At 41.6% G+C, this 27,715-nt stretch overlaps 1 protein-coding gene across 1 annotated transcript in view; it reads right to left on the reverse strand.

Moving 5' to 3' along the window:
- Positions 1-27,715, reverse strand: part of ARHGAP10 (Rho GTPase activating protein 10) — a gene marked incomplete at its 3' end in the record, with an annotated part of 162,211 nt that overhangs the window by 31,522 nt on the left and 102,974 nt on the right. The window contains exons 3-4 of the mRNA XM_008564717.1: positions 11,920-12,015; positions 11,785-11,846 (exon numbers count right to left, since the gene is read on the reverse strand). Of these exons, the coding sequence (XP_008562939.1) occupies positions 11,785-11,846; positions 11,920-12,015 (158 nt within the window). The remainder of the gene's footprint in view (positions 1-11,784; positions 11,847-11,919; positions 12,016-27,715) is intronic.

The raw sequence follows: 27,715 nt of genomic DNA on the forward strand, positions 1-27,715 counted from the left end.
GACACGGAAAAAGACAAAAGACAAAAAAAAAAAAAAAAGTTAGGATAACCTTTTTACAAGATAGGTGGGAAAATATTTCTAATGTATATGCTGGTTTTACATATTATTTAAGTTTAAAATATGGACATTTAAACAAGTAAATAATGAAAGTAGACATCTGATTATCTAGCAGACATACATAGGCACACCTAAAAGTGTGCACATTCAAATTGTCCAAAAATTTTTGTTTAATCTTCTCCCGGGAAAATGATGTCTTACGATCAGGCACATACATTATAGGTAGTGGATTCCTGTCCTTCAGGGCTACCCAGCACTTAAAACCCCTTCCAATGTTTGAGGAATTCTCTACCTAATGAAGCATAGCCCACCTCCCACTATAAAAGCCAAAACTGACAGATGCTGATTATCCCAGCCACCTTGCAGTAAGGCAACAGTACCTGGCTAGAGTTTCATTAATCAGATACTCCCACCCAAAACTTTGATTTGGAACTAGTATTTTAAAAACCCAGTGACCAGAGATTCTGGTGAAGTGGCAGCAACTACTTCCACTTCCAGATGCAGAAGTTCTACCAACAGCCACAAGGACTGTGGTGTTGCTGATACAAACGGTGATGCCCCCACCCAGTGGCATCAGCGGTGTCTTCTCCAAGCCCAGCTCTGGTGCAACCTGGGCATCATTCCTGGTTCCCAAAACCTGTTAAAGATACTGAAAGCCCCACCTAACATTCTTTAATAAATTCCCTTTCTGTTCAGAATAATTAGCACTTGGAACTAAGAATCTAGACTAATATAAGATTATTATTTTTTAAATTTCAAAACTCCATAGACAATCTTGTCCAAAATGCTTTTAGCCCTATCCTCGATACTCCTGCATATGATTTTTTCCCCTCATTAAACCAACTCATTAATCATTAATTACATTACCCTCTATCCACACTCATCCTTTGGAATCTCTTTTTCCATCTAGCCAGCCCTGTATTTTACCTTCCTCCATCAATCTAGGCCCAAGTTGTAATAGGAAGATTAAAATGACCACTAAAGTCCTCCTACTTTTTTTACTAGCTGAAATAATAAGGAAAAAGAGTCAAAAGACTCTGAGGTTGACAAAAAATGAAGAAGTTTCACAATTACTTTTCCTAACAAGAGCCCTGAAGCAATAAAAATTAGGAGGCCATTGTTTTCCCATTTTGGCTCTGCCCTAAATAGTTCTATGTTTAGTCCATAGAAAGAACAATTACCTTTTGTTACCTGAATATTCTCAACTGTAAAGAAGGAATAATACTTGCTCCCTACCTACTTAACTCAAGTAAAAATGGAAAAGGATGTCATATTTGAAGCAATTTTAACTTCCAAACAAATCTCTATGATATTTTATTTTAAAGCACAGCTCAAGCTCATCTAATCAAAAAAAATCCATAAAAACCAAATTAAGCTTTATAGTGGTAATAGCTCAAACTCACTAGCTAAGAACCAGTGAGAATTTTAATGAACCAGCACATAAGGCTCTAACTGGAACATAGGTGCAGAGGTGCTGTAAATTAACTCGACAGGATTTAAACTTGAAAATGAGGAGCCAATTAATACAAAATGGTTCCTTGAATGCCTGATTTAGACCAGCCTCACTTAGTAGCCTAGGAAATATAATTTGTAAAATATATTTTCCAAATTCACAGTTCAATTACCACATTTCTGCTTGCATTCACATAATCCAAGAATAAAACGTCCCCAGTAAGAGTTTTTATCAACTTTCAATCCTGAACCCTGAATAGCTTGAAACCTAACAAAAGAAGACTGGAGCTGAAGGTCTGACAACTTCTAACCTCTGATTTAATTCCTTGAAAATCTGGCTGTGATCTGGCACTCTCTGAAAAGTTAGGTCAACATGTCACCAAAGTTCAATATTCCCTTAACATCTATCTTCTATGAACTAATATCTTAGGGTTTGTTTGCCTGCCATCCTACCCACCCCCACAAAAAAAAACCTAATGTCATTTTTGAAGGACATTAATTGAAAAAGGAAGTGCTAATTTCACTCAGATTATTTAAATAAAATAGACTATCAGCAAAGATTTGTTTCTGATTATGCTTAAGAAAAATGAGAATCTTAAAACAAAAGCTTTGTGTATATTTGTATTAGGAATGAGTTAGCCTAATACGGATGTGCAGATATTTAACCTCGATCTTCTTTCCCTCTGTGCATGAGGGACAATAAGGACTCATATTCTATTTTTTAAACAAAATAAATACTTGGGCAGAACATGACGAGAAGGGGAGCTGGCCAGTTGGTGCAGACGGTGAGAGCGCAGCTTTGTAACACCAAGGTCAAGGGTTTGGATCCCTGTACCGGCCAGCTGCCAAAAAAAAGATCATGAGAAGGAATAAAAACTCCACACAAATAAGTGAAAGATAAGTCTGACAGAAAGCTGTAAAAGTATCACGGGGCAGAATCTGAAATTTTGTTTTTTAATTTTAAGTAAGGGAAAGTTTTTAGTTTCTGAAGTGCATGGTATTACTCAAGGCACAGGTAGAAATAGAACTTCATGCATCACTAGGCAATAAACTGTTGAATCAGGAAAATAAAAGAAAAAGAGAGAAATGTTCAGAAAAGAAGGCCTTTGACCAATGACAAAAAGACTCGATCTCCAGCCCTTCTGTCAAGTATGGGGCACTTGAATGGCCAAGAGAAAAAGGAGGGTGTGGGGTTCGAAGGTTCTCGATAACACCTTGTCCACTAGGGAGCCCCGAACTGAGCGCCTCATCTAGGACAAGAGCCTGACTCCTCACTGTACCCTCATGCTAGCACACCGCCTAGCTCAGAGCAGACATTCAGAAACACTGGCTTTATTAAGTGGATTTTCCTATAAATTTAGATAATTTAGAGATTTCAATATAAATGCAACATCTGTTGATGGTGATAACAGTAATCAATGACAACCTATGCCAAGTCCCCTGTACACAATTTATTTGATTCAAAATATCCTGCTTTGGGGCAAATTTGTTTAATTAAAAAAGAAATGTGAAGTTCAAAAGATCCTGTTTTTATGGTAGTCCAGGTCCTCAGAGAAGCAGACACCAGGACAGGATTAGAAATAGAAGAAATCGTTAGAGGGAACATCTAACAGAGAAAATAGGGAAGCAGCCAGGGGAGGCTGGAGTCAGAGGCGGTGCAGGTGTCAGGTGTGGCCCAGGGGAAGGAGACAGGGGAAGAAAAGCAGGCTGGGTGGTTCTAGGTAGAGCTGTCAAAGGACTCAGCATCTCCCAGGAATTAGCCTGATCCAGTGTCCCTGCCATGCTCAGCCACTGACCGGGACAGAAGGTGGGAGGCATGGCCTTCACACGAATGCAGTGAAGGAACTGCTGAGCAGCACCCAATGGCCAATACCTTCCCCCTCCCTGCATCTGAGAAGTGCTTCATGGTTGCCACAGCTTCCTGCATGTGTGTTTATCCGCTACACTCTCATGGCCACTGGTATTCCCTTGGACTTCTAACAAGTCCCACCACCAATTTAATACTCTATTTCATTAAATCTAACATACCACCAAGTGTAAAATGCCCCACTATTTTATATACTACCAAGAAAAAAATGCTGCTAATTAAATCTAGAAGCAGAGAATAGGCCCCAAGGACATGAAATACAGGAAGCATAAGTTTCAGGAGGGAAGTAGAATCTATGATGACAATGCTGCGAGGCCACAGCTGGTGATGAATCACCACAGGGAGGACACTGAGTCACCAGGGCAGGCCTCACACAGAGAGGGGTCCAAGAAGGAGTCAAGGAGCCCAGGCCTCCTGCCTAAGACAATCCTTACTCATTTTAGAATTTTCAGTGTCGTCAAATTATAAAGATAAGTCCCAAAGAGAAAATGTCTTCCTAATGTTAGGTCACTGACAACTTTTAAACCAAACTGAGAAATGTTTTCATGAATAAGTTCAAGACGGATTTTCCCTCATTCTGAATGTGCCTTCCAACAAAAATCCATATAAAAATGTGTCCCTTTACCTGTAAAAGAACTGATTAAAACAGGTTGTATATACCATGTAAAATATTGTCATCATAATAAGATAAAACTAAAGGCATAATCTTTCCAGTGACATCTAATGGCTTAGACACAAATCCATATAAGAACTCACAACTCACAGACAATAGTAAACACAAATTAAGTAACACTAAAATTCCTAACAGCAAAAACCTGTTCCATTAAAACAAACCAACTAGACACAGTTTCAAATCCTCTGGAAATGACACATAAAAGTTTAGGCTTTTAAAGACCATTTTAACCACCTGGTAGACAAAGTCATCAAAAAACAATTTATAGTGTACACAACCTTCAGTCAGATCTAGCTCTAAGGCAAGGATTTACAGACAGCCAAGATTTCACTGGCACCCGGCTTTTAAAGACCATTTTAACCACCTGGTAGACAAAGTCATCAAAAAACAATTTATAGTGTACACAGCCTTCAGTCAGATCTAGCTCTAAGGCAAGGATTTACAGACAGCCAAGATTTCACTGGCACCCTAGCCAGTGGTTCTGATTATAGCACACTTCAGAATCGCCTGGAGAGCTTACTACAACACAGACTGATGGAACCAACCCCAGAGGTTCCAATTCACTAGGTCTGAAGTGGGGCCTGGGAATGTGAATTTCTAGCACGGTCCCAGGCAATGCTGCTGCTGCTGGACCAGGGACCATGCTTTGAGAACAACTGACTGCCATAGGGTGTACCAAAAAAAATAACATGACATCTTTTCCCAAAAGGTAAAACAGATTTAATTTATTTTAACCACCATATGTTATTTTAGTAAGATCGTGACATACTTTTGAAAAAAAAAAATAACTGTTTGGAACAAAACAATCAGTGTCAAAACCCCAAGAAGTTACGGAAGAGACTCAAAAAAATCAAACAATGATGAGAAGGGAGTGAAGCGAAGCAGACCGGGGTTGAGAAAACGAGCCTTGTGTCTTGCCTGTATCCGTGTGAATAAAAGCCTTTGGTGGTCAGCTTAGCACCTTCTCTGTGGGGGCATAAACTCAGGGCAAGTCACCCAGCAGGTGTCTTCACAAGGGTGAAGTCTGTGAAAACAACACGGAAGAAAAAAAGAAGAGGGTCTCCAAAGCCTAAAGAGTCTGTGAATGCAAAGAGCCATCTTGCCCAAATGCGGAAAGGAAGGAGCTGGTGAACAAGACACCACCTTCTGCCTGCGGGGCACCCAGCCTGCCCCAGCACCCTCAAGGTGAGAGGCAAGCACTGAGCCACACCCTCTCACGCATTTCTTGTGCACCTCCAGGCACTTAAACCTTCTCTCTCCTGAACTGCTTCCCTGAACCTCTTCCCTGCAGCCTTCCTGAACCTCTGGGCCTTCCCATAATTGCCCTGATTTGCCAGAATCCTCAGAAACTGAGCAGTCATTTTTAGGCTAGGGACAAAAATGCAATGATCTGATAAGAGGATACATGTAGAGAAGTAAATACAATGTGAAGAGCTTTTAAAAGAACATCATAAACACGACTGCACTATTTTAAAAGTCCTTAGATTCCTGGAAAGCTGCCCACCTCAGATAAGAACAACATGTCCTACCATGCCCGAGAGAACATCTCCGGAATTCCGGCAGCAACAACCACGCGGCACTTTCTGCAGAGAACAGGCCCACAAGGGAGCACTGCCACGCTGGCCAAGAATGCCGCCCGACATGGCTTCCTGCTTCCAGTCGCCCATTTTCACAGTCAAGGTTCACAACGTCATCAGTAAAAACCACTCACTTGAAAACACTGCCCCCCAAAAGACAATATTTACTTTTCAAAGGCCTAGAGACATCCATTCATAGAAATTGAACTTCTGTGTGCGTGGAGGGCAACGCTGACTTCTTTTCTCAGACCGGTGATCTTTCCACTTCCGGGCCCAAAAATTTGTTTTAATAGCAACAGGGCTGGACTCTGGGAGGGGGCAGGCGGGGGTGAAAACATATTCTTTGCTCCTTTCCAAATTTAACCAGTGTTTCTCTCAAGGAGGAAACTCCTGCTTCAATTAATCATTCCTTACCTAGCTAACTGATTCATCCTTCAACTCCACTCAGGAATCTCCTCTCCAAGATGCCTTCCCTGAATTGCCAATCACTCCATGACCACAAAGCACACTCAAATTGCATGACTATGGCCATCTCCCCCAATGGGCAGCTGACAGCCCAGGTGTAGGAACTAGGTTTTTATCTTAATAGCACTTGGCACAGCGCCCGACATGTAGTAGGCATGCAATAATATTTGTTGAACTAAATATAGCCTATTTAGGTATACAGATTAGGCACATGAACATATATACCTGGTGGCTCAAAACCACCCAGCAAGAACTTGTTCCAGATTGTTGAGCTTCCAGATAAATGACATCATACTTTAAAGCCCAAAGACCTCTTTAACGTTTAGACTATGGAAAGCTTTTTAAAATATTTGGCATTGTTCTTTGCCTTAGAAAACACATATTATATATACAAGGCTACTTCAAAAAGTACGTGGAAAAATAGAATTAAAAGATGATATGAATCTTTCTATGAACTTTTTGAAGTATCCTCATATATATATAAAAAAGTCAATAATGGGAGCTGGGTTTTCTTACTGTGAGAGAAGGGAGGAAGAAACATGGGAGAGGGAACGCTACCACAATGACCTGCTGTGGAAATCCAAGGGAGACTTTTTAGCTCTGGTTCCCCTTGACTTTGACAGATGTTGAACTTTCCTCCCTTCTTCAAATGCTCCTTCTTCATTTGCTTCTGTGACATCACATGTCCCTACCTGCTCCTGATCATTTATCCTGTCATTTCCTGTTTTTTTTTCTTCTCCTAAATATTGGTGCTCAGTAGGCTTTATCCATTGTTAGATTTTCTTCCTACACGTCTTCCCTGGGCATCACTCATTCTCATGGCTTCAATTAAATCTATACGCAAGTGATGTACCATTATTTAAGTTAGAACTTCAGAAAATACTAAACTAATTGCTTGCTTTTAAAAATTAAGTGACCACTAGGATTCTGTTTAAATTCTTGGAACCAATTTTACAATATTTCTCTATTTTACAGCTGTCATTTTGCATTCCTTTTTTAATGTGTGGCTTTTAGCATGCTGCTGGTTTGTAATAACTTTAAGTAAAACAAGAGATTTTAAAAGTTCTCAGAATGCTCTGGCATCCACTTTAGCTGCTTAAAGACATTCCTTATCTCCTAACATATGAACCTGTTAAACTATACAAAGGCCCTCCCCTGTGTCTCCATCCTGCAGACTCCCAGCTCAAATACTACTACTTTTAAAAAGTCTTCCCTGACAACCACAGGCTTAGCTGTTCCCCACTCCATGAAGTCATACCCTATACCTTTATTGTACCTAGTATATTTTAATTAATTTTTTACCAGTTATTTTCCAGGACCACACTGGAAATTTCCTCTGGTATTCTTATTGAAATATATAAGGCTGGTGTCTAGTAATGCAGAGTTATTTTTTTAGGAACCTTTCAAAGGTATTTAAAGAAACAAATGTAGCCATAAGTATTCCATGAAATTTTCACAGTCTCAGAAAAAAAGTGATCACTGACTATCAAGATTACACAGAAGTACTCAAATAATATCAATATGGGTTAAATGTCAAACTTCTAAATTTTTACTAATTTCATGATTATAACTTACAGATACTCAGGAAAGTAAAGGTTTTTTGTGTTTTTTAAGGCTAATAGAAAGGTATCAGGAATTCTTCTCCTCCCTTGAAGAAGGGAGGAAAAGGGGGAAAGAACCTACAGACTTAAAGCAACTCAGAAACTTATCACATGTAATAGGTTTGGATCTATATTCAAACTGACAAACTGTTATTGACGAGGGAGAGGGAGGGAAGGAGAGACAGAATTTGAAAGAATAGCAGAAAAACTTGAGTATGCCCTAATTCTTCACAAAATTAAGGAATTATTCTTTGTAGGTGTGATAAAAGGATTTTTTTTAATGCATCAGCTTTTTGAGATAAATACTGAGGTATATTTGTAGATAAAATAATGCAATATTGGTCTTTCTGTCAAAATAATGGGGGTAGCAGTGAAGAGTACAGAAGAAACAAGATGGGTTGTGGGGTGATGGTTACTGACACTGGGTGTTGAATAATTGTAGTTTCTTTATATTTTTCTCTCTACTTCCATACATGCTTGAAATTTTCCAGACTAAAAAAGGAAGAAAGCATTAGTAAAGATTCTGTTAATTCTATGGCTGGGTGTAGCTGCTCCCCACTGCTTTCTGACTTTGGACGGCCTCCTATCCAACAGGTGTTTCTGTTCCCACAACGGGTTGTGACATACCATGCATTCCTCTCTGAGGTTCATGGCCTTATACAGACACCATCTAATTCTCCCTTCTACACTGCACTGGGCACCCAACCTTGTCACCCTTTTCCTACCTAAGACCGAGACCCGATCAACCTTCATCACAGCTGAAGAGTAAATCAATAAGTCAGCTAGAAACAGCTCCATGAACCATGCTATCTATATCCTACAGCCTGGAGCTAAGGCCACGTTCCAGTTTTGTTTTTTTTTTTTTAACCTCATCAATTCATTTCAAGCAACTAAAATGGAAAGAGAATGTCAAGACAGATGGTAGTCAGTGTTTCTGTACAGCTGAAGTCCAGCATCACTCTGCCCGGACTCTCTCTTCCTCCAGATTCCAGGACGATGCCTCATCTAGTCCCCTGCAGAAAAGGCCTTCAGCACTTCACCACTATTTATACAACTTCCCCGTCCCACTCTGGCTCTTCAGCCTTCACTTTGTTTTGTAGCACATATCACTGCCTGACAATATACTATACGTTTACTTACTTATGACCTCCCCTTGCTAGACTGTGACTCCCAAGAAGGCAGAGACTTTGCTTTGTTTGCCTCTATGGTCTCAGATTCTAAATGGTAAGTGCAACATAAAAGATCAATAAATATTTGCTAAATGCTCAGGATTCCAGGAAAGAATAACTAAATATCAAAGAGGGTTGAGAACAACAACAAAAAGTGATTTTTTTTTTTCTTGTTTTTGAAAAAAAAAACCTCCCCTTGCTAGACTGTGACTCCCAAGAAGGCAGAGACTTTGCTTTGTTGGCCTCTATGGTCTCAGATTCTAAATGGTAAGTGCAACATAAAAGATCAATAAATATTTGCTAAATGCTCAGGATTCCAGGAAAGAATAACTAAATATCAAAGAGGGTTGAGAACAACAACAAAAAGTGATTTTTTTTTTTTCTTGTTTTTGACCGGTAAGGGGATCGCAACCCTCGGCACAGTGTCGTCCGCACCACGCTCAGCCAGTGAACGCACCGGCCATCCCTATATAGGATCCGAACCCGCGGCCTGGCACTACCAGCGCTGCACTCTCCCGAGTGAGCCACAGGGTCGGCCAGGAAAAAAAAAAAATGATACTCTTAAAAACTAAGAACATACCCCCATCACTGACCCATACACCCACACCACATAGGAGAAAGGTGACATCAAAAGGCACTGTTTTTATCCACTATCATATTTAGTTTTCCCTAAATAGGTGAAAAATCAGTGATTCCTGGATCGCAGGAATAATGGTTGGATCTGTCAGTGTCTATCGGCGTGCGCCAGAAAAACCTAAGGACCACAATCTCCTCACATGTCTTCTACAGTACTTATAATAGATACAAATTACCTCGGAACTTAGGGAACAGCACAAATTATATTACAGCTTTTGGAGGACATACGTCTCAGTCCCTTTTTAAACAAAATCAGTGTCTTCTTCCTACTTCTGCCCCTACTGCAACTTTATCCAATAGAAACCCCCACCAGCCACCACCCAGGAGATTATAGTAACACCTATGAAGCTGGCTACATGGAGGGTCGGGGTGGGGAAGGTCTAGCTTGCCTGCTTATCATGTACCAGCTCTTAGTTTGCCATGTGATTTGGACAAGGTACTGTGCCTCAGCTTCCTCATCTGCAAAATGAGGAGCAATGACAGCATCTACTTTATAGGGTTGATGTGAGAATTAAATGACTCAATATTAAGAAAACAGCTTAAAACAATACCTGGCATACAGTCAAAGTCAATTATCTTAACTATCATGTTCAATATTATTTCTACCACATCAGAACCCACTCATACACATATACTTTAGCATAATACTAGGTAACTGGCTCATTCTCAAGAACATAGAAAAAATAGTTTGTAATTTTTTTGAGGCCTTAAAAACTTGGTGAGGGGCCGGCCCGGTGGCGCACTGGAGAGTGTGCCGCTTGGGAGCGCGACGGCGCTCCCGCCGAGGGTTCAGATCCCATGTGGAGACCGGTTCCTGCTCACTGGCTGAGCGCAGTGCAGGTGCAACACCGAGGGTCGCGATCCCGTTGCCAGTCCCCGGTACGGGCGCGACACCGAGGGTTGCAATCCCGTTACCGGTCAGTAAAAAAAGACAAAAAGGGAAAAAAAAAAAAAAACTTGGTGAGAATAGTGTCATTATCTGGTGGCAATTCTACTGTAGGTCTTTGTTGAATGAACAGTTATTATTAGGAAGGAAATGCAAGCTTTTAAGAAAGCCATGCAATTATTATTCAGTACCCCCAAATTCATTGCTGAGCATATATTAAACAAGGTCATTGTTGGGAAAATATAGGAAAATGGTCAGGACCCCTCAGATGTTCAGAATCCTGCCAAGCATTTGATGCAAATATGCACGTGTGCCCAGATGTCCCTTGGTTATTGTCTAATGTAATTCACATGTGCACCCAGGTGTCCTGGGTTAATGGACTTAAGTATAAAGGATGAGTGGCTCTGATCCACGGGGCCCCCTGCCCCTGGGGGGGGGGCGGGCCATGGGGAGGCCACTACTGCTGCTGGAGGCTGTTGCTACCAGTGCCCCCGGGATGGCCTGAGAGGCCGCTGCCGCCAGATCTGCTATAAGCTGCTGCTGCTGTTGCTAAGGAAGCTGAGGACTGAGCTCGTGTTGTCTGCTAATAGCTCCCGGGATCTTTCCCAATTACCTAGTGTGGACCTGCATGTAAGGGGTCTGGTGACCCAGTCTGTACAATGCGTTTGAAGGGTCGGAGCCCTAGCCCTGACAATACAATGGAAAACTTAGTGTAACTAAAATAATGAAACATTTTGGCTTTAGTTATGAGTCACACAGCCATACAATTAGCGTAGCTATTGCCTCAACTTGGCAATTTGCATAGTCATCTAGCGTGACAGTCATCCACTCAAGGAACTCAGCATTAGCACTGGGCACAGGGAGATCATCTGGCAGAGGTGGTACCTATTCTTATTACAGTTATGATCATGAACCTCAGTGCAAAGTGGGGCCTCAGACACTTCCAGGTCTGAGTTCTCTCCCTCTCCACACAGCCTAGAAATCTACAGAACCACTAGTGAGGCTGTAATACCACCCTACTGTTCCCTCTGCCTATACATAAGCTTTCTGCTTTTATCTCCTTGATATAGTAAGGTTCTGCATGAAATTCTATTTAAATGAAAGTATGCTGCTGCTAACAAAAGGCTAGAATGCACTGATATAGTCCAGCCCTCCATTTTATGAATAAAGAAACAGGGCCTTGGTCTAAAGGTCCTGCAACTTGTCCAAGATCTGACCATCGTCAGCACCACCAAAGAAACTAGAAATCAGTTCCTGAAAGCTTGTCCACTGCTCTTTCCTCTCCAACACACTACTGCACCCACAGAGAATGTATCGAAGCTTCTATCAGAATCAGCTTCTAAACCCAGATTATCTCCCCTTCAAAATCTGACTTACTAATTTACAAACCTTTCAACTCACCATAATTTCTCTCTGTTCTTCCAGATTCTTCAAAAAATTTGAAAATTCACGTAAGGACGCATCTGTAAGGATAAAGAAATGATTATTTGGTGGCCAAAGAAAAGGAAAGCAAAACAAAAACCCATTTTTACTTACCTATGCAGCGTTCATCATCAGTCTCTGCATCACCAATAAACTCAAATTTAAAGTCTCTGAGTGAATGAGCAAATTTCCGCTGGGCTGCTGAAAGACCTAGACAGAAAGGTGTAATGATTAACTTGGTTCCTTGTTTTAAGTTTAGGCTTAGAAAAAAATCTATTCCTCCTAATATTACTAGAGCTGTAGAGCTCTTCTCCACTCCTTTGCCAAGAGGCCCATCATCCTCAACCTGGCGCACTCTCAGCTGCCTCTGTCAATCTGTGAGAAGACACAACCTAACTCCTTTGCCAAGAGGCCCATCATCCTCAACCTGGCGCACTCTCAGCTGCCTCTGTCTTCTTTTCTATACTTTGGCACAGAACACAGGCTACAGAAATGTTTATTCCCTCCTTCATCTTCCTCTTCCTCAGATCTGATTATTTCACACTGTTCCCTAAAACATTTCTTTCTCTGCTCATTCAGGTCAGAACTTGCCTGATACTAAGTTTCAGGCTGGGATTAGGAATACGCACACCTGATCCTATCTCTTAGGGCTTGAAGAGACCCGACTGCCTGCCATAGTTTCAAACAAAAGGGTCTCAAAAGGGCAAGGCCAACCAACCAGGTGCTCTTAACTGCCCAGTGAGTCAAGTCTACTGGAAATAAACAAACACTGAAAAAAACAAATGGCTGCTGGTTTAAGCCACTAGGTTTTGGGGTGATTATTTACAAAGAAATACATAATTAATATGGAAAGATTAATAAAGTTTGACTGTATTAAAGTTTTAAAAACAAAAGAATGAAGATAAGTGCACATCCAGAAAACATAACTGCTACAAATCAATTAGATAAGGCAGAAACAGAAACCCCAACAAAAAAAAAAAAATCTAGACTTGAATTTTTAGGTCCTCGATCTGTGGACAAATGGGAGAGAAAATGAGGCAACATAATTCTTCCTAGGGTTAGGAGCAGTTTGAAAGATGAGTTATATTTGAGACCTGCTGCATTTGAGATATAGGGTATCACATGGAAATCCAATCACAGTTTAAATTCATATTTGGAGAACCTCCAGACTCTGGTCTAAATTGCCACTGCTTTCCCTTTGCTATGGATCGAGTGTGTCACCCAAAAGTTCACGTGTTGGAAATTTGATCTCCACTGTAACAGTGTTAAGAGGGTGGGAAATCTGACTATAGTATTTGAAATGTGGGACCTTTGAGAGGTGATTGGATTATTAGGACTGTGTGCCCTTGTGAATGGATTAATCCATTCTTGGAGTAATGAGTTATCATGGGCACGGACTGGTGACTTCATAAGAAGAGCACATGAAAGAGTTCTTGCCATTCTCGCCATGTGACACCCTGCATTGCCATGGGACTCTGTAGAGAATTCCCACTCAGAAGAAGGCCCTCACCAGATGTGTCCCCTGGACCTTGGACTTACCAGCCTCCAAAACTGTAAGAAATAAATTTCATTTCTTTACCAATTACCCAGTTTCAGGTATTCTGTTATAAGCAACAGAAAATGGACTAGTACACCCTTGATGATTCTATAAATGAGAAAATCATTTCTTATAGCAGAGCCACCTATTAACATAGTTAAGACCATGAAATATTATACAAATATAGGGACTTGGCTAGGGTGGATGAGAAGCCTCTCTGTTTGGGTTGCTTTACCTTGACTGTACTTAATTTAGGCAGCACTGTGGGTGCATTATAACCCCTAAGTTATAAGATTGTCCTAGTAATGAGGTCATAACTACTATCTCCTACAACTTCCCTCCCCAGCAACCTAAGCACTAATGGGGACACTTGAAGAAATGTGTCATGTCTATAATCCTGGGCTTAAAAAGAAAAATGAAAAAGTGAATAAAGGCACTTTTCTCACTCATTAAATTTGAAATACAGGATTCTTTACAAATCATATTAGATTCCAAAACCCTCTTTTAAATAGATAAATTGTACCTTTTATCCAAAATTACCAGAGGCTAAAAGAATATTTTAAAGATGGTGTTTTATATGGCCAGGATAGGATGCTCTCTAGAAAGTTAAAACTTAAATGCATCAGTTTTCCAGCATTTATTTTCATAGTTCCCAATTTTGTTAGTTGAAAATGTTTATAATAGATTAAATTTGAGTTCATTTGCATAGCTAATCAGATGTACTTCTACGTAAACAACATGCATTACTCCTGTGCTAAGTAATGTAGTTATGTCATTTCTTAATTTTAACATATAAGCATTTTCCATCACTCATTTTTCCCCTTCTGTCAATCTCCGGGTGTTACTACAATTCATTAGGCAAGATTTTCACTGTTTAAAAATTTGACCCCAAACTCCACTCCTTTTAATAATTACAAATTCAATCGCCCTTCCATTACTTAGTACATTTTAAATTTATTTATTCTCCCATGTAGTTCATACTTTGATATATTCAGCCTTTCCAAATATCATATAAAAAGCATAAGATTTACTAAAATTTAATGCAGTCCATTAAATGTTTTTTCCTTTCCATTATCACTGTGCATGAAACTCAACCAGTTTCCAATTGACTAGTTACAAAGATCAGCAACATACCTCTACTGGGGGAAGAGGTGAGAGAGGGGGACCACTACAGGAAACTAACCTTTACTGAGTATATGCTCTGCACTAATTGACTTACAAATATTATTTCAGTTACTCCTTATTATAAACCAGTGGGGTAGGTATTGTTGATACCCTTAAAAAAAAAATGGCACATTCAGAGACAGATTAGTGACTTGAGCAAGGTCACAGACCTCTTTAGACTATAGGTAATAAGTCCTGGAAGCACAGGATCAACTCAGACTTCCATGAATGTCCTTTCCATTACACCATTCTGACTTTCAAGAGATTTCACATTACTCTTAGGCCCTTTGCCCAGATCTCAACTGGTATGAAGTCATCAGGCTCTCTGAATGGCACTAATGAAGAATTCTAACTAAATGGAAAACTCATATTGAGTATGTGTGCCTCCTTGCCCCCCATCCTCTCCTGCCTTCAAGTTCCTGAGTGTTGTGAATTAACACTGCTCTTGAAACGCCTTCAAGGCTGGTATATATTGGTGGATAATGCCAAGCCTGAGTGTGCACAAAAAAGCATAGCTAACTGAAAAGAATTAATGTGACTTGCACTCTTCAAACGAACTTGCCACTTATGAGTCCTCTAGACTTGAATTTTTAGGTCCTCGATCTGTGGACAAATGGGAGAGAAAATGAGGCAACATAATTCTTCCTAGGGTTAGGAGCAGTTTGAAAGATGAGTTATATTTGAGACCTGCTGCATTTGAGATATAGGGTATCACATGGAAATCCAATCACAGTTTAAATTCATATTTGGAGAACCTCCAGACTCTGGTCTAAATTGCCACTGCTTTCCCTTTGCTATGGATCGAGTGTGTCACCCAAAAGTTCATGTGTTGGAAATTTGATCTCCACTGTAACAGTGTTAAGAGGGTGGGAAATCTGACTATACTATTTGAAATGTGGGACCTTTGAGAGGTGATTGGATTATTAGGACTGTGTGCCCTTGTGAATCGTGTTGGAAATTTGATCTCCACTGTAACAGTGTTAAGAGGGTGGGAAATCTGACTATAGTATTTGAAATGTGGGACCTTTGAGAGGTGATTGGATTATTAGGACTGTGTGCCCTTGTGAATGGATTAATCCATTCTTGGAGTAATGAGTTATCATGGGCACGGACTGGTGACTTCATAAGAAGAGCACATGAAAGAGTTCTTGCCATTCTCGCCATGTGACACCCTGCATTGCCATGGGACTCTGTAGAGAATTCCCACTCAGAAGAAGGCCCTCACCAGATGTGTCCCCTGGACCTTGGACTTACCAGCCTCCAAAACTGTAAGAAATAAATTTCATTTCTTTACCAATTACCCAGTTTCAGGTATTCTGTTATAAGCAACAGAAAATGGACTAGTACACCCTTGATGATTCTATAAATGAGAAAATCATTTCTTATAGCAGAGCCACCTATTAACATAGTTAAGACCATGAAATATTATACAAATATAGGGACTTGGCTAGGGTGGATGAGAAGCCTCTCTGTTTGGGTTGCTTTACCTTGACTGTACTTAATTTAGGCAGCACTGTGGGTGCATTATAACCCCTAAGTTATAAGATTGTCCTAGTAATGAGGTCATAACTACTATCTCCTACAACTTCCCTCCCCAGCAACCTAAGCACTAATGGGGACACTTGAAGAAATGTGTCATGTCTATAATCCTGGGCTTAAAAAGAAAAATGAAAAAGTGAATAAAGGCACTTTTCTCACTCATTAAATTTGAAATACAGGATTCTTTACAAATCATATTAGATTCCAAAACCCTCTTTTAAATAGATAAATTGTACCTAGAAGCTCACATTCCTTTGCATGTAGAGACCCAAATAGTTAGATTATCAACTATTCAAAGGACTGCCAAGGAAACTGCCCCCCATCTGCACATCAAAACATGTACCAAATTCTTCAATGTTATATTTAAAGAAGAACAGGGTACAGACTCTAAGAACTTAATGTTTTTCATGCCAGACTCATGCCAAAGAAACAATGCTGATATTAATCCAAGTAACTTGGAAGTGAAACAAAATTCCTCTAAGGATATAGACTGGCTTCATATTTTCCTTCATGTTTTCCAGATTTACAAAACCAGTAGTGGTCCTATATGCAAGAACAGCATTATGGCTTCTCTATACAAATCAAAAAAGGAAGTAAATAACTCATTTTGTGTGTTTAAAAAATGTTGCAAACATCTGATAAGCCCAGAATGCATTACTGGGCTAGTCAAGGCCTGAAGACCAAATCCCAGGCTGTTGTAACAGCTCACGCGCCAACAGTCTCTGGTGCTGTTAAGGCATTCCTGGCCCTAACTCTCCAAGTCCAGCCTACCCATGTTCTCTGCGTAGTGAGGTGGTTTTAATCACAGATTCAGAATGACTTGAAGTGACAAATGTATGGGGTAAAAGGAAAACTAGCTGAGCCCACGAAGGTGCATATGCCCCAAAACAAATCCATAAAACTGGAGCACAAGGCTAAAAGCCCAGTATGACACATAACACACAACCAAATAATATTTACCAAAATAGCCAATTAATTATGAATATCCTTTCAGAAGGGAGTGATCTGGGGACTGGAGAGAATCCCACAGGCAAGTCCGCACTGGAGAACATCATCCAAGCTTCACTAAACCATATTCCAGACTTCAAGGGCACTGCAAAACCCCATAATGCAGAGTCTGCTGGGGTAGGTACTGTAGACAGAGTACCTGCCACAATAGGCTATTAGATGGGAAGAGGATGCTGGCAATCACCTGGCCTACTGGTTTTCCAATTGTCTTTAAGTTCAAAGAAAATCTTATCTACAGTAAGAACAGAAAAAAACAGATAAAATAGCTAACGCTTATCTATTAGTTTCCTATTGCTGCTGCAACAAACTACCACAAACATAGTGGCTTAAAACAATACAAATTTATTATCTCCAGGTTCTTGGAGGCCAGACATCTAAAATGGGTCTCACAGGGCTAAAATCAAGGTGTCAGCAGGGCTGTGGTTCTTCTGGAGGTTCTGAGGGAAGGAGAATTTATTCCCTTGTCTTTTCCACATCTGCCCAATTTCCTTGGCCCATGGCCTCTCCACCAGCAATCACGTCACTCTGACATCTGCTTCTGTCATTACATCTCCTTTTCTCTTTTAAGGACCCTTGTGATTACATTGGGCCCGTGGATAATCCAGGATAGTCTCCCCATCTCAAGGTCCTTAATTTAATCACATCTGCAAAGTCTCTTTTACCATGTACAATAACACACACTCCAGCGATTAGGACAGTACATCGTTGGAAGTCTATTATTCTGCCCACCTTACCTAATAATGTCAGGTACGTTACTAATCACTTTACATGTACTCATTCAGGGAACTATCACAACTACTCTCTATGAGGCAGGTAATATTATGCCCACTTGACAGAGGAGGAAACTGAGACACACACACAAGTGAAACAACTGGCCCAAGGTCATACAACTGGCCCAAGTTCATCCAATAGTGGATCTGAGAGAGAAGCCAGGCTACTCAGGTAAAGGAAGGCTGAAGAACCCAGCTGCACTGGTCCCCATCTCCCATGGAATGATCCCTGATAAGACTGCATCCTGCAGAACACCACCTGAAAAGCACTGACAGTGTCTCCCCTTCTTCACTCTACAGATCAGAAAAGAAAGGTGCAACGTTGGGCAACCAGCTCAGTTTCACACACCTAGTTCCAGGAGAGCTCTAGCTAGAACACGGGTCTGTTCTTCCTCAAGCATGTCAGAACCATTCCCGGTCTTAGTATAATCTGACAAGGCACAGAATGACAGTGACAGACGCTCCTATTAGTGAGGAATACACTGTCCAGCAGTTGGACAGCATTCCCCAGAAAAAGGCAGCAAAGGGCATGCATGCAGGTGTGTGTACATGTGTGTGTGCGAATGCACACAACGGAGAAAGGGGACATGCTTAAGTATGAAAAAGAATACCCAGGGCAACTCACTCCCAACCCCCCGTCCAGCAGTTGGACAGCATGCCCCAGAAAAAGGCAGCAAAGGGCATGCATGCAGGTGTGTGTACATGTGTGTGTGCGAATGCACACAATGGAGAAAGGGGACATGCTTAAGTATGAAAAAGAATACCCAGGGCAACTCACTCCCAACCCCCACCTTCTCTAATTAGACTTCATAGAAAAGAACGCTGATGGACCCACAAGCACTGTGATGGCAAGATTACATGCTGAAAATTAGGATGGCATGGCATTTCCAGGAAACTGCCTAAATACAGGTGTCAAAAATCAGTGGTCCCACAGACTTATTTATTTGGCCACCCCTTTCATTAAATTGTATTTGAATCTCCCAAACCCTCTGGTTACCGCTGGTCCCACTACTCCCTATTATCTTGTACTCACTGGCCTCACATATTTTAAGATAGCTGCCTGGCCCCTGGAAGCTTCTGGATTTTCAAATGGCCTAAATTAAAGAACTCTAGCAGGGAACCTATTCTTACAGATAATCTAGCTAATGATCCTATTTTACAAATGAGAAATCAAAGGCACAGTAAATTAGAGGCAGTGTGGATTATTAGAAGGAAAAAGGCTCTATAACCTCACAAATCTCTGACTGCCTACTAGGTGTGTGGCTTTGGCCAAGACATAAGATTAGTATCAGATTTCCCACTTGTAAATTGAAAATAACCAGAATATCATATCAAACTAATTTGTGACCTCCCACTTGCCCTTCTCAAGCACACTGCTCGACCCAGAGCTCCCACTTCCCAAACTGGCCTGTTTATAGCACATGGCCCTGTCCCAACTTCATTAGGGACAGAACAGGAATAGGCAGCTGGCCCGAGAACAGTCCCCATAGGCTGCCAGAAACACAGACACATGAAGACGTCCATATACAAAAAGAGATCAAATAGATGCAGCAAAGTGTTAAACAACTCGTGGACCCAGGGAAGGATATATAAATGATCATTATCCTCTCCTCACAACTTTTCTAGTAAATTTTTTAAATGTAGCAAAAAAAAAAAATCCCAATTTTATTTATTAAAATGAAAGAAACTAATACACACACACACACCCCCATGGAATCAATGAACCTTCTCCCTCATCCCATCTATCCTGCTCTCATTCTTATACTTCCAGGAGCCCAAGTGGCCAGAATGCCAGTGTTTTTTTCTTAGGATCCCATTCCTTCTTCTGTATATCCACATTCCACTTTTGTTGTTTATTCATTCAAATATTTGCATATCAACCATCTGCCAGGCAGTGTTCTAGGTACAAGGACACAGCATCAATAAATCATACCAACTGGGGTGACAGCAGAGGACAGGCTGAGGGAGAGGGGGATTTGAGAGAAAGCAGATGATAAAACAAATTACACATATGCTGGGAGCTGGGAGCTGGTAACTGCCATGTAGAAACAGGAAGAAAGGCTGGGGGCATGGCAATGCCTGGGAAGACGCTGCGCAGGTCAGAGTAGACCTTGTTCAGAAGATGGCATTTGAGCCAAGACTTGGAGGAGGCTAGAAAACAAACCATACTGGTAACAGTGGAGGCCTTTCCAAACAGAGGGAGCAGCCAGCCATTCACCAGCTTGATATAGCAACGGCACACACCAGTGTGACCAAAGCTGAGTGAGGGACAGATGCAAGAACAGTAGGGAAGAAGGTCAAAGGTAACGGATGTCAAATCAGGAAGAATGTGGGCTTTTACTACGAGGAAAATGTGGAGCCTCTGGAGAGTTCTGAACTCAGCAGGAACATGATCTGACGTTTAGCAGCATGGTTCTGGCTGCTGTGCTGAGAACAGACTGATGGTGGACAAGTGTGGCAGCAGGAAGCCAAATTAGGAGACTACAGCCCTGATGCAGGTGAGAAACGGTGATGGTTCCTTAAAGATCTTCTGGAAACTGCACCAACAAATGGGGAGACTCAGAGGTCTCGACCTAATGATTCGGGAACTACACGCAAAAATTGCCCCAAGGACTGCAATCATCTTTGAGGCTTCTTGGCTTTGTTTCTAAGTGCTGTGGTCATTAGTAGGACGTTCTTGTATATCCATATTATGGGTTGAAGTGTGTTCCCTTAAAATTCATGTTAAGATCCTAACCCCCAGTTAGCTCAGAATATGTCTTTATTTGGAGATAGGGTCTTTACAGAAGTAATCAGTTAAACTGAGGTCATAAGGGTGGGCCCTAATCCAACATGACCAGTTTCCTTATAATTAGGGGATTAGACAAGAGACATGCATACAGGGAAGAGGATGTGAAGACACAGGGAGAAGACAGCCATGTACAAGCCAAGGAGAGAGGCATGGAACAGACTCTTCCTCACAACCCTCAGAAGGAATCAACCCTGCTGACACCTTGAGTTTAGACTTCTAGCATCCAGAATTGTGAGACAGAGTTTGGAAGTGTTGGCCCCCACCACCACCACCAATGTCATGTGGAAACCTAATCCCCAGTGTGGCAGTGTTGGGTGGGAGCTGTTTGGGTCATGGGGGCGAGTCCCTCATGAATGGATTAATGCTCTCCCTGGGGGGTGGGGTAGTGAGTGAGTTCTCACTTTATTAGTTCCCTCAAGAGCTGGTGTTTATAGGACCCTGGCACCTCCCCTGTCTCTCTATTGCTTCCTCTCACCATGCGATCTGCTTGTACCCGCCGGCTGCCTGCCACTTTCCGCCATCAGTAGAAAAGCAGCCTGAGGCCTGTGCCAGATGCAGCTGTCCCAGAATTGTAAGCCAAATAAACCTCTGTTCTTTATAAATTGCCCAGTCTCAGGTATTCTGTTGTAGCAACACAAAACAGACTAATACGGTCACCCGGTCTGTGGTACTTTGTTTCAGCAGCTCTAGCAAATACACTATGATTCTTCATTAGTTGAAAAATAGGAGTTAAAGAGGGGTTTTAACCTTGGGGTTAAAAGCAATATACAGGTAAGAACACTATTTGCACATACTGTTTTGAAAGAATGGGGATATTAAGCTCAATGACAAAACACAATATTATTCAAACATTTTAGTACCAAATATAGTAACTTGGCAAACAAAGTGGTTTCCAAAATGTCCTAAGAAAGGGGAGACAAAACGAAAATGTCAAGACAAGTTATCTTGTTAACCACAGTATATACTTAAGGCCCAAAGTAAATATTAGTAGGGATTTAGATGTCAGGTGCTCACCTGGCTTAATGAATATGAGCCTTTTCACTGTCCTAACATTGGAGCACCATCCTTTCACAGCACAAATGAGAAACTCAGTTGCCAGCCAAAGCCGAGGGTTACTGTGTAACTCCCTCTTTTCTCTTAAACTCTTTGATATTTATTTTCTTTAAAATAAGTTTAAAATCGGGCCGGCCCGGTGGCGCACGGGAGAGTGCGCCGCTTGGGAGCGCGGCGGCGCTCCCGCTGAGGGTTCAGATCCCATGTGGAGACCGGTTCCCGCTCACTGGCTGAGCGCGGTGCGGGCGCAGCACCGAGGGTTGCGATCCCGTTGCCGGTCCCCGGTACAGACGCGACACTGAGGGTTGTGATCCCGTTACCGGTCAGTAAAAAAAAAAAGACAAAAAGGAAAAATAAATAAATAAATTTAAAAAAAAAAAAAAGACCTACCCTAACAAAGGGCTAAAACCTCCTCTTTTGTGGCAGGATCACAAGAGCTAAAAGAAATGCAACAAGAAATGACCAGTAACTTGCTGGGCATCTACCATTCACTCAGCATTGCCCACGGTGTCGTATAAATACAAAGAAGGCAAGGCAGCTGCCCTAAGGAGTCTGTGACCTAGATGGGAGAGGATCACTATCACACATCACGTATGAACTGAGGGGTCCAGACTACAAATCCACAGGAATTCAATGGAAGACAAACTCAAAAAACATTAAAGCTATCAGGAAAACGCTGCATAAAAAATGGGGGCTTGAACAGGGTCCTATTATAAACTAAGAGGAGTCATTCAAGGTGTTAGGAACAAAAGAAGAGGAATCCTTTAAATGGGAATGAGAAAGACAATATATGCTATTCAACTGATATAAATTAGGACCTTCTGAATGCAGGGAGTAGACTCAGATAATGAGAATACAATTGCAAAGAGCCCAGAAAGGAGTGAACAACTTGCTATGAGAAAGCACTTGCATGTTTTTTCTGGGCCTCTGCCATTTGCACAACTTGGCTCCTCTCTGCTGACTTTTCTATCATGGGCAATTGTCTTATCTTTTTCCTACTTTGTATTCATTCTTTTTATCAGAACCTCGGTTCACTCCGGGTTTGCTGCCACATCAATACCCTGGTAGGGCCTTTTCTGGGCCTTCCATTAGCTCATGACATTCTTTCAACTTCAGTTCCCAGTGCTTTTCCCTTCTTATTTCCCAAATAAAAATTCTCAAGAGAATCAAATTGGCGTGGCTCATTTTTTTCTCCACAGAAGGATGTGACAGAGAGAGCTGTCTGGTGTCCCACCCCAAACAAATTAGCCACTCAGGGAGAGAGAAGGGAGGTCACACAGTCCTCAGAGGGCTTTCTCTTCAGCAGGGGCCACAAGCAGAGCAGCCTCGCCTGATAGGAGCTGAGAAGTGGTTAGCAGATGCCACATGGGACAACTCAGGTACAAGGCCAGTGAGTACAAACATCCCTCTAAGGCCAAATTTTTTTCTTAAGACTACACTCCATTAATGCAAAAACTTCCACAAAAAGGCAGAAATCAGTCCATCTAAAAAACTGCAGCTGGCAGTACCTGAGTCCATGAGCTAGGTCATTTTAACATAAGGAACTGTGTTCAACATGAAGACATTTTAACGTCATAGTTAACTAGGAAATCACTTCAAATGCAGTGATTCCAAATGGTTTAAGTGTGTACGATAACCGTCTAATATTTATTTAGCACTCCCTATGTGCCAGTTACTGCTCTAAGAAAGTACTTTGCACATATTAGTTCATTTAATCCTCACTGTACCCAGTCAGGAAACATTTGCACACTGAATTTTACAGAAAAGCACAAGAAGGCACAGAGAAGTCACCATGCAAAAGGATTTGTTTGAGCCCGGGGATCAGCTCTCAGCAAACCATCACAATATACTGTCGGGAACAAAAACTGCTCAGGCCACCAGTTGGGCTGTAAGACCCTTTCTTTACAATGCCTTTATCAAATGTATGTGAATAATCAAAATGTCTTGATATGCTANGTCCCCGGTACAGACGCGACACTGAGGGTTGTGATCCCGTTACCGGTCAGTAAAAAAAAAAAGACAAAAAGGAAAAATAAATAAATAAATTTAAAAAAAAAAAAAAGACCTACCCTAACAAAGGGCTAAAACCTCCTCTTTTGTGGCAGGATCACAAGAGCTAAAAGAAATGCAACAAGAAATGACCAGTAACTTGCTGGGCATCTACCATTCACTCAGCATTGCCCACGGTGTCGTATAAATACAAAGAAGGCAAGGCAGCTGCCCTAAGGAGTCTGTGACCTAGATGAAGGCAAGGCAGCTGCCCTAAGGAGTCCGTGACCTAGACGGGAGAGGATCACTATCACACATCACGTATGAACTGAGGGGTCCAGACTACAAATCCACAGGAATTCAATGGAAGACAAACTCAAAAAACATTAAAGCTATCAGGAAAACGCTGCATAAAAAATGGGGGCTTGAACAGGGTCCTATTATAAACTAAGAGGAGTCATTCAAGGTGTTAGGAACAAAAGAAGAGGAATCCTTTAAATGGGAATGAGAAAGACAATATATGCTATTCAACTGATATAAATTAGGACCTTCTGAATGCAGGGAGTAGACTCAGATAATGAGAATACAATTGCAAAGAGCCCAGAAAGGAGTGAACAACTTGCTATGAGAAAGCACTTGCATGTTTTTTCTGGGCCTCTGCCATTTGCACAACTTGGCTCCTCTCTGCTGACTTTTCTATCATGGGCAATTGTCTTATCTTTTCTCCTACTTTGTATTCATTCTTTTTATCAGAACCTCGGTTCACTCCGGGTTTGCTGCCACATCAATACCCTGGTAGGGCCTTTTCTGGGCCTTCCATTAGCTCATGACATTCTTTCAACTTCAGTTCCCAGTGCTTTTCCCTTCTTATTTCCCAAATAAAAATTCTCAAGAGAATCAAATTGGCGTGGCTCATTTTTTTCTCCACAGAAGGATGTGACAGAGAGAGCTGTCTGGTGTCCCACCCCAAACAAATTAGCCACTCAGGGAGAGAGAAGGGAGGTCACACAGTCCTCAGAGGGCTTTCTCTTCAGCAGGGGCCACAAGCAGAGCAGCCTCGCCTGATAGGAGCTGAGAAGTGGTTAGCAGATGCCACATGGGACAACTCAGGTACAAGGCCAGTGAGTACAAACATCCCTCTAAGGCCAAATTTTTTTCTTAAGACTACACTCCATTAATGCAAAAACTTCCACAAAAAGGCAGAAATCAGTCCATCTAAAAAACTGCAGCTGGCAGTACCTGAGTCCATGAGCTAGGTCATTTTAACATAAGGAACTGTGTTCAACATGAAGACATTTTAACGTCATAGTTAACTAGGAAATCACTTCAAATGCAGTGATTCCAAATGGTTTAAGTGTGTACGATAACCGTCTAATATTTATTTAGCACTCCCTATGTGCCAGTTACTGCTCTAAGAAAGTACTTTGCACATATTAGTTCATTTAATCCTCACTGTACCCAGTCAGGAAACATTTGCACACTGAATTTTACAGAAAAGCACAAGAAGGCACAGAGAAGTCACCATGCAAAAGGATTTGTTTGAGCCCGGGGATCAGCTCTCAGCAAACCATCACAATATACTGTCGGGAACAAAAACTGCTCAGGCCACCAGTTGGGCTGTAAGACCCTTTCTTTACAATGCCTTTATCAAATGTATGTGAATAATCAAAATTATGCTGAGTTGGGCTGTAAGACCCTTTCTTTACAATGCCTTTATCAAATGTATGTGAATAATCAAAATGTCTTGATATGCTAAAATAGAGGAGAGGTAAAAAGTAGAGGCCAAATAAAAACGTTTCATGGACAGCCCCTGGGGAAGGAACACTTCCCAAGAAGAATGGCACGATAAGTAAGAGTTACACTAAGGGACACAAAGCCACCTTGGAAATGTGGCTGTTAGAAAACGAATGGGCTGGTTGGGCAGCAAGGTCTGTGAGGTCTTCCACAAGGGCAAGGCCGATCCCATGCAGCAGAATCAACACAATCCATAGCCCCCTGGGGTACAATGACACAGGTCTGGGCCTCTGAAAACTAGCTGTGTTCAAAGAGGGAGAAGGTGTTATATAAACAAATAAGACACATGGCCAACTGGTAAAATCAGTGAAAGCAGGAGAAACATACGTAACTGCACATATTAGAAGACAATCCCCCTGATATGGACTGAATTGTGTCCCCCAAGTTTTATGTATTAGAAGCTTGATCCCCATTGTAACTGTTGAGGGTGGAAAATCTTATTATGGTAACTGAAAGATGAGACCTTGAAGACATAATCAGATTCTTAGGACCATGCGCTAATGAATGGATTAACATTGGTGGTCGTGGGTGTAGTTCTGAGGGCTTTAAAAGGAGAGCACGTGAGATTCTCTCTCTCTGCTCTGCCATTCTCACCATGTGACATCCTGCATTGCTATAGAGTTGCCTCACCAGATGTGTTCCCTGGACTTTGGACTTCCCAGCCTCTGAAACCTAAGCAATAAATTTCACTTTCTTACAAATTACCCAGTTCCAGGTATTTTGTCACACGCAACAGAAAAGGATTAATATGCACCCCAAAATCTTAACCAATTTTTTTTATGTTCTTCATATTTTTCTGTATGTTCCTCACTGAGCATAAATTGCATTTATCATCAGAAAAAAATAAGATAAAGCTGAAAAAATAAAAAAGAATGTGTGATACCCAAACACCAGAATAGGCAGAGCTACAGGAAAACGTGGCCATACTTACACGTCAAGATTACAGTCCCAGGACTGTGACTTGTGGAACTCTACAAACCACATGCCTCAAGTAGAACACACTTCTTAGAGAGTAGTGACCCCATTACACACAGTGGGTTCAGACCTCTCTACATTTGTTTCTGAACCCAACGTGTGAAAGGAATGACCAGTATTCCAACCGAGAGCAACCATGGCAAAGATGGAAATGAACAGGAGAGAATTTCTACAGGAGGGCAGTGGGGACCTGGATCCAGCACTTACTAGCCAGACGCAGGATAGGATTCAGGGTTATAGATTAGAAATGGTGAAACCAAGAATAAAAAAAAGGCCCTGACTGCCAGAAGCTACTGAACTTAGCTGTGGAACATTGAAGACAGAGAGGAAGCCAGAGTTGATCTAAGGACCACAGGAAAGAGTAGATTAAAGGAAGAAGTTAGGATGCAAAGAAATGTTTTAGACTTGAGAAAGTCAAAAATGGAAAGACCTCAGGGTGGCTCAACTTGCCCCTGATTGTAAACTCTGAGGTCAGGGACTCATCTATTCATTTTCTCCACTGCTGTAGCCCCAGGGTCTAAAACAAAACCAGGCAGAGAGTAGGTGTTCAACTAATATTTGTTGAGTGAATAAAGTGAAAGGTCTTGTAAAGATGGCCTCAGGACGACTCCCCAGATTGATCTCATAAGAATCCAACACTCTGGGCTCTGTCCTCAAAAATCAAGGAGTCATTGAGGGCCTCATGTCTGGGCTACTGCCCTCATCCATACCCTCCAGGTACTGCAGAGAGGTCTCTGGTACAGTGGCAAAGAACTGAACTTGGACTTAGGTTCTACACAAACAGACTCACGGTTTCATCACCTCAGGCCCAACACATTCTCTGGCTGAGCCTCAATCTCCCATATATTGGTGACTCAGCCCTACCACTTCTAGAATTTGTAAAGATCAGATATAAAAATAAGAGAATTTATATAAAAGTTCATTAAAAACTCAGAAGTCATACATGAATGTAAGTATGTAACTCAATTTCTGATGCAGAAGTTAGAAGACTGATTATACTTTCTGGTTCATCTTTACCAAGTTTTAGATCTAAGTGTCAATAATAACAATCAGTACAATTCACAGAAGAAACAAAAACTACTAGTCAAGGGCCGGCCCGGTGGCGCACTCGGTTGAGTGCGGCTTGGGAGCACGGCGGCGCTCCCGCTGAGGGTTCGGATCCCATATAGAGACCGGTCCACTCACTGGCTGAGCGTGGTGCGGACGCGACACCGAGGGTTGCGATCCCGCTGCCGGTCATGAAAAAAGACAAAAAAAAAAGAACAAAATTCTGTCATTTGGGACAACATG

This window comes from Galeopterus variegatus, unplaced genomic scaffold (genome assembly GCF_000696425.1).
Source record: "Galeopterus variegatus unplaced genomic scaffold, G_variegatus-3.0.2 Scaffold190, whole genome shotgun sequence".
NCBI lineage: Eukaryota > Metazoa > Chordata > Mammalia > Dermoptera > Cynocephalidae > Galeopterus > Galeopterus variegatus.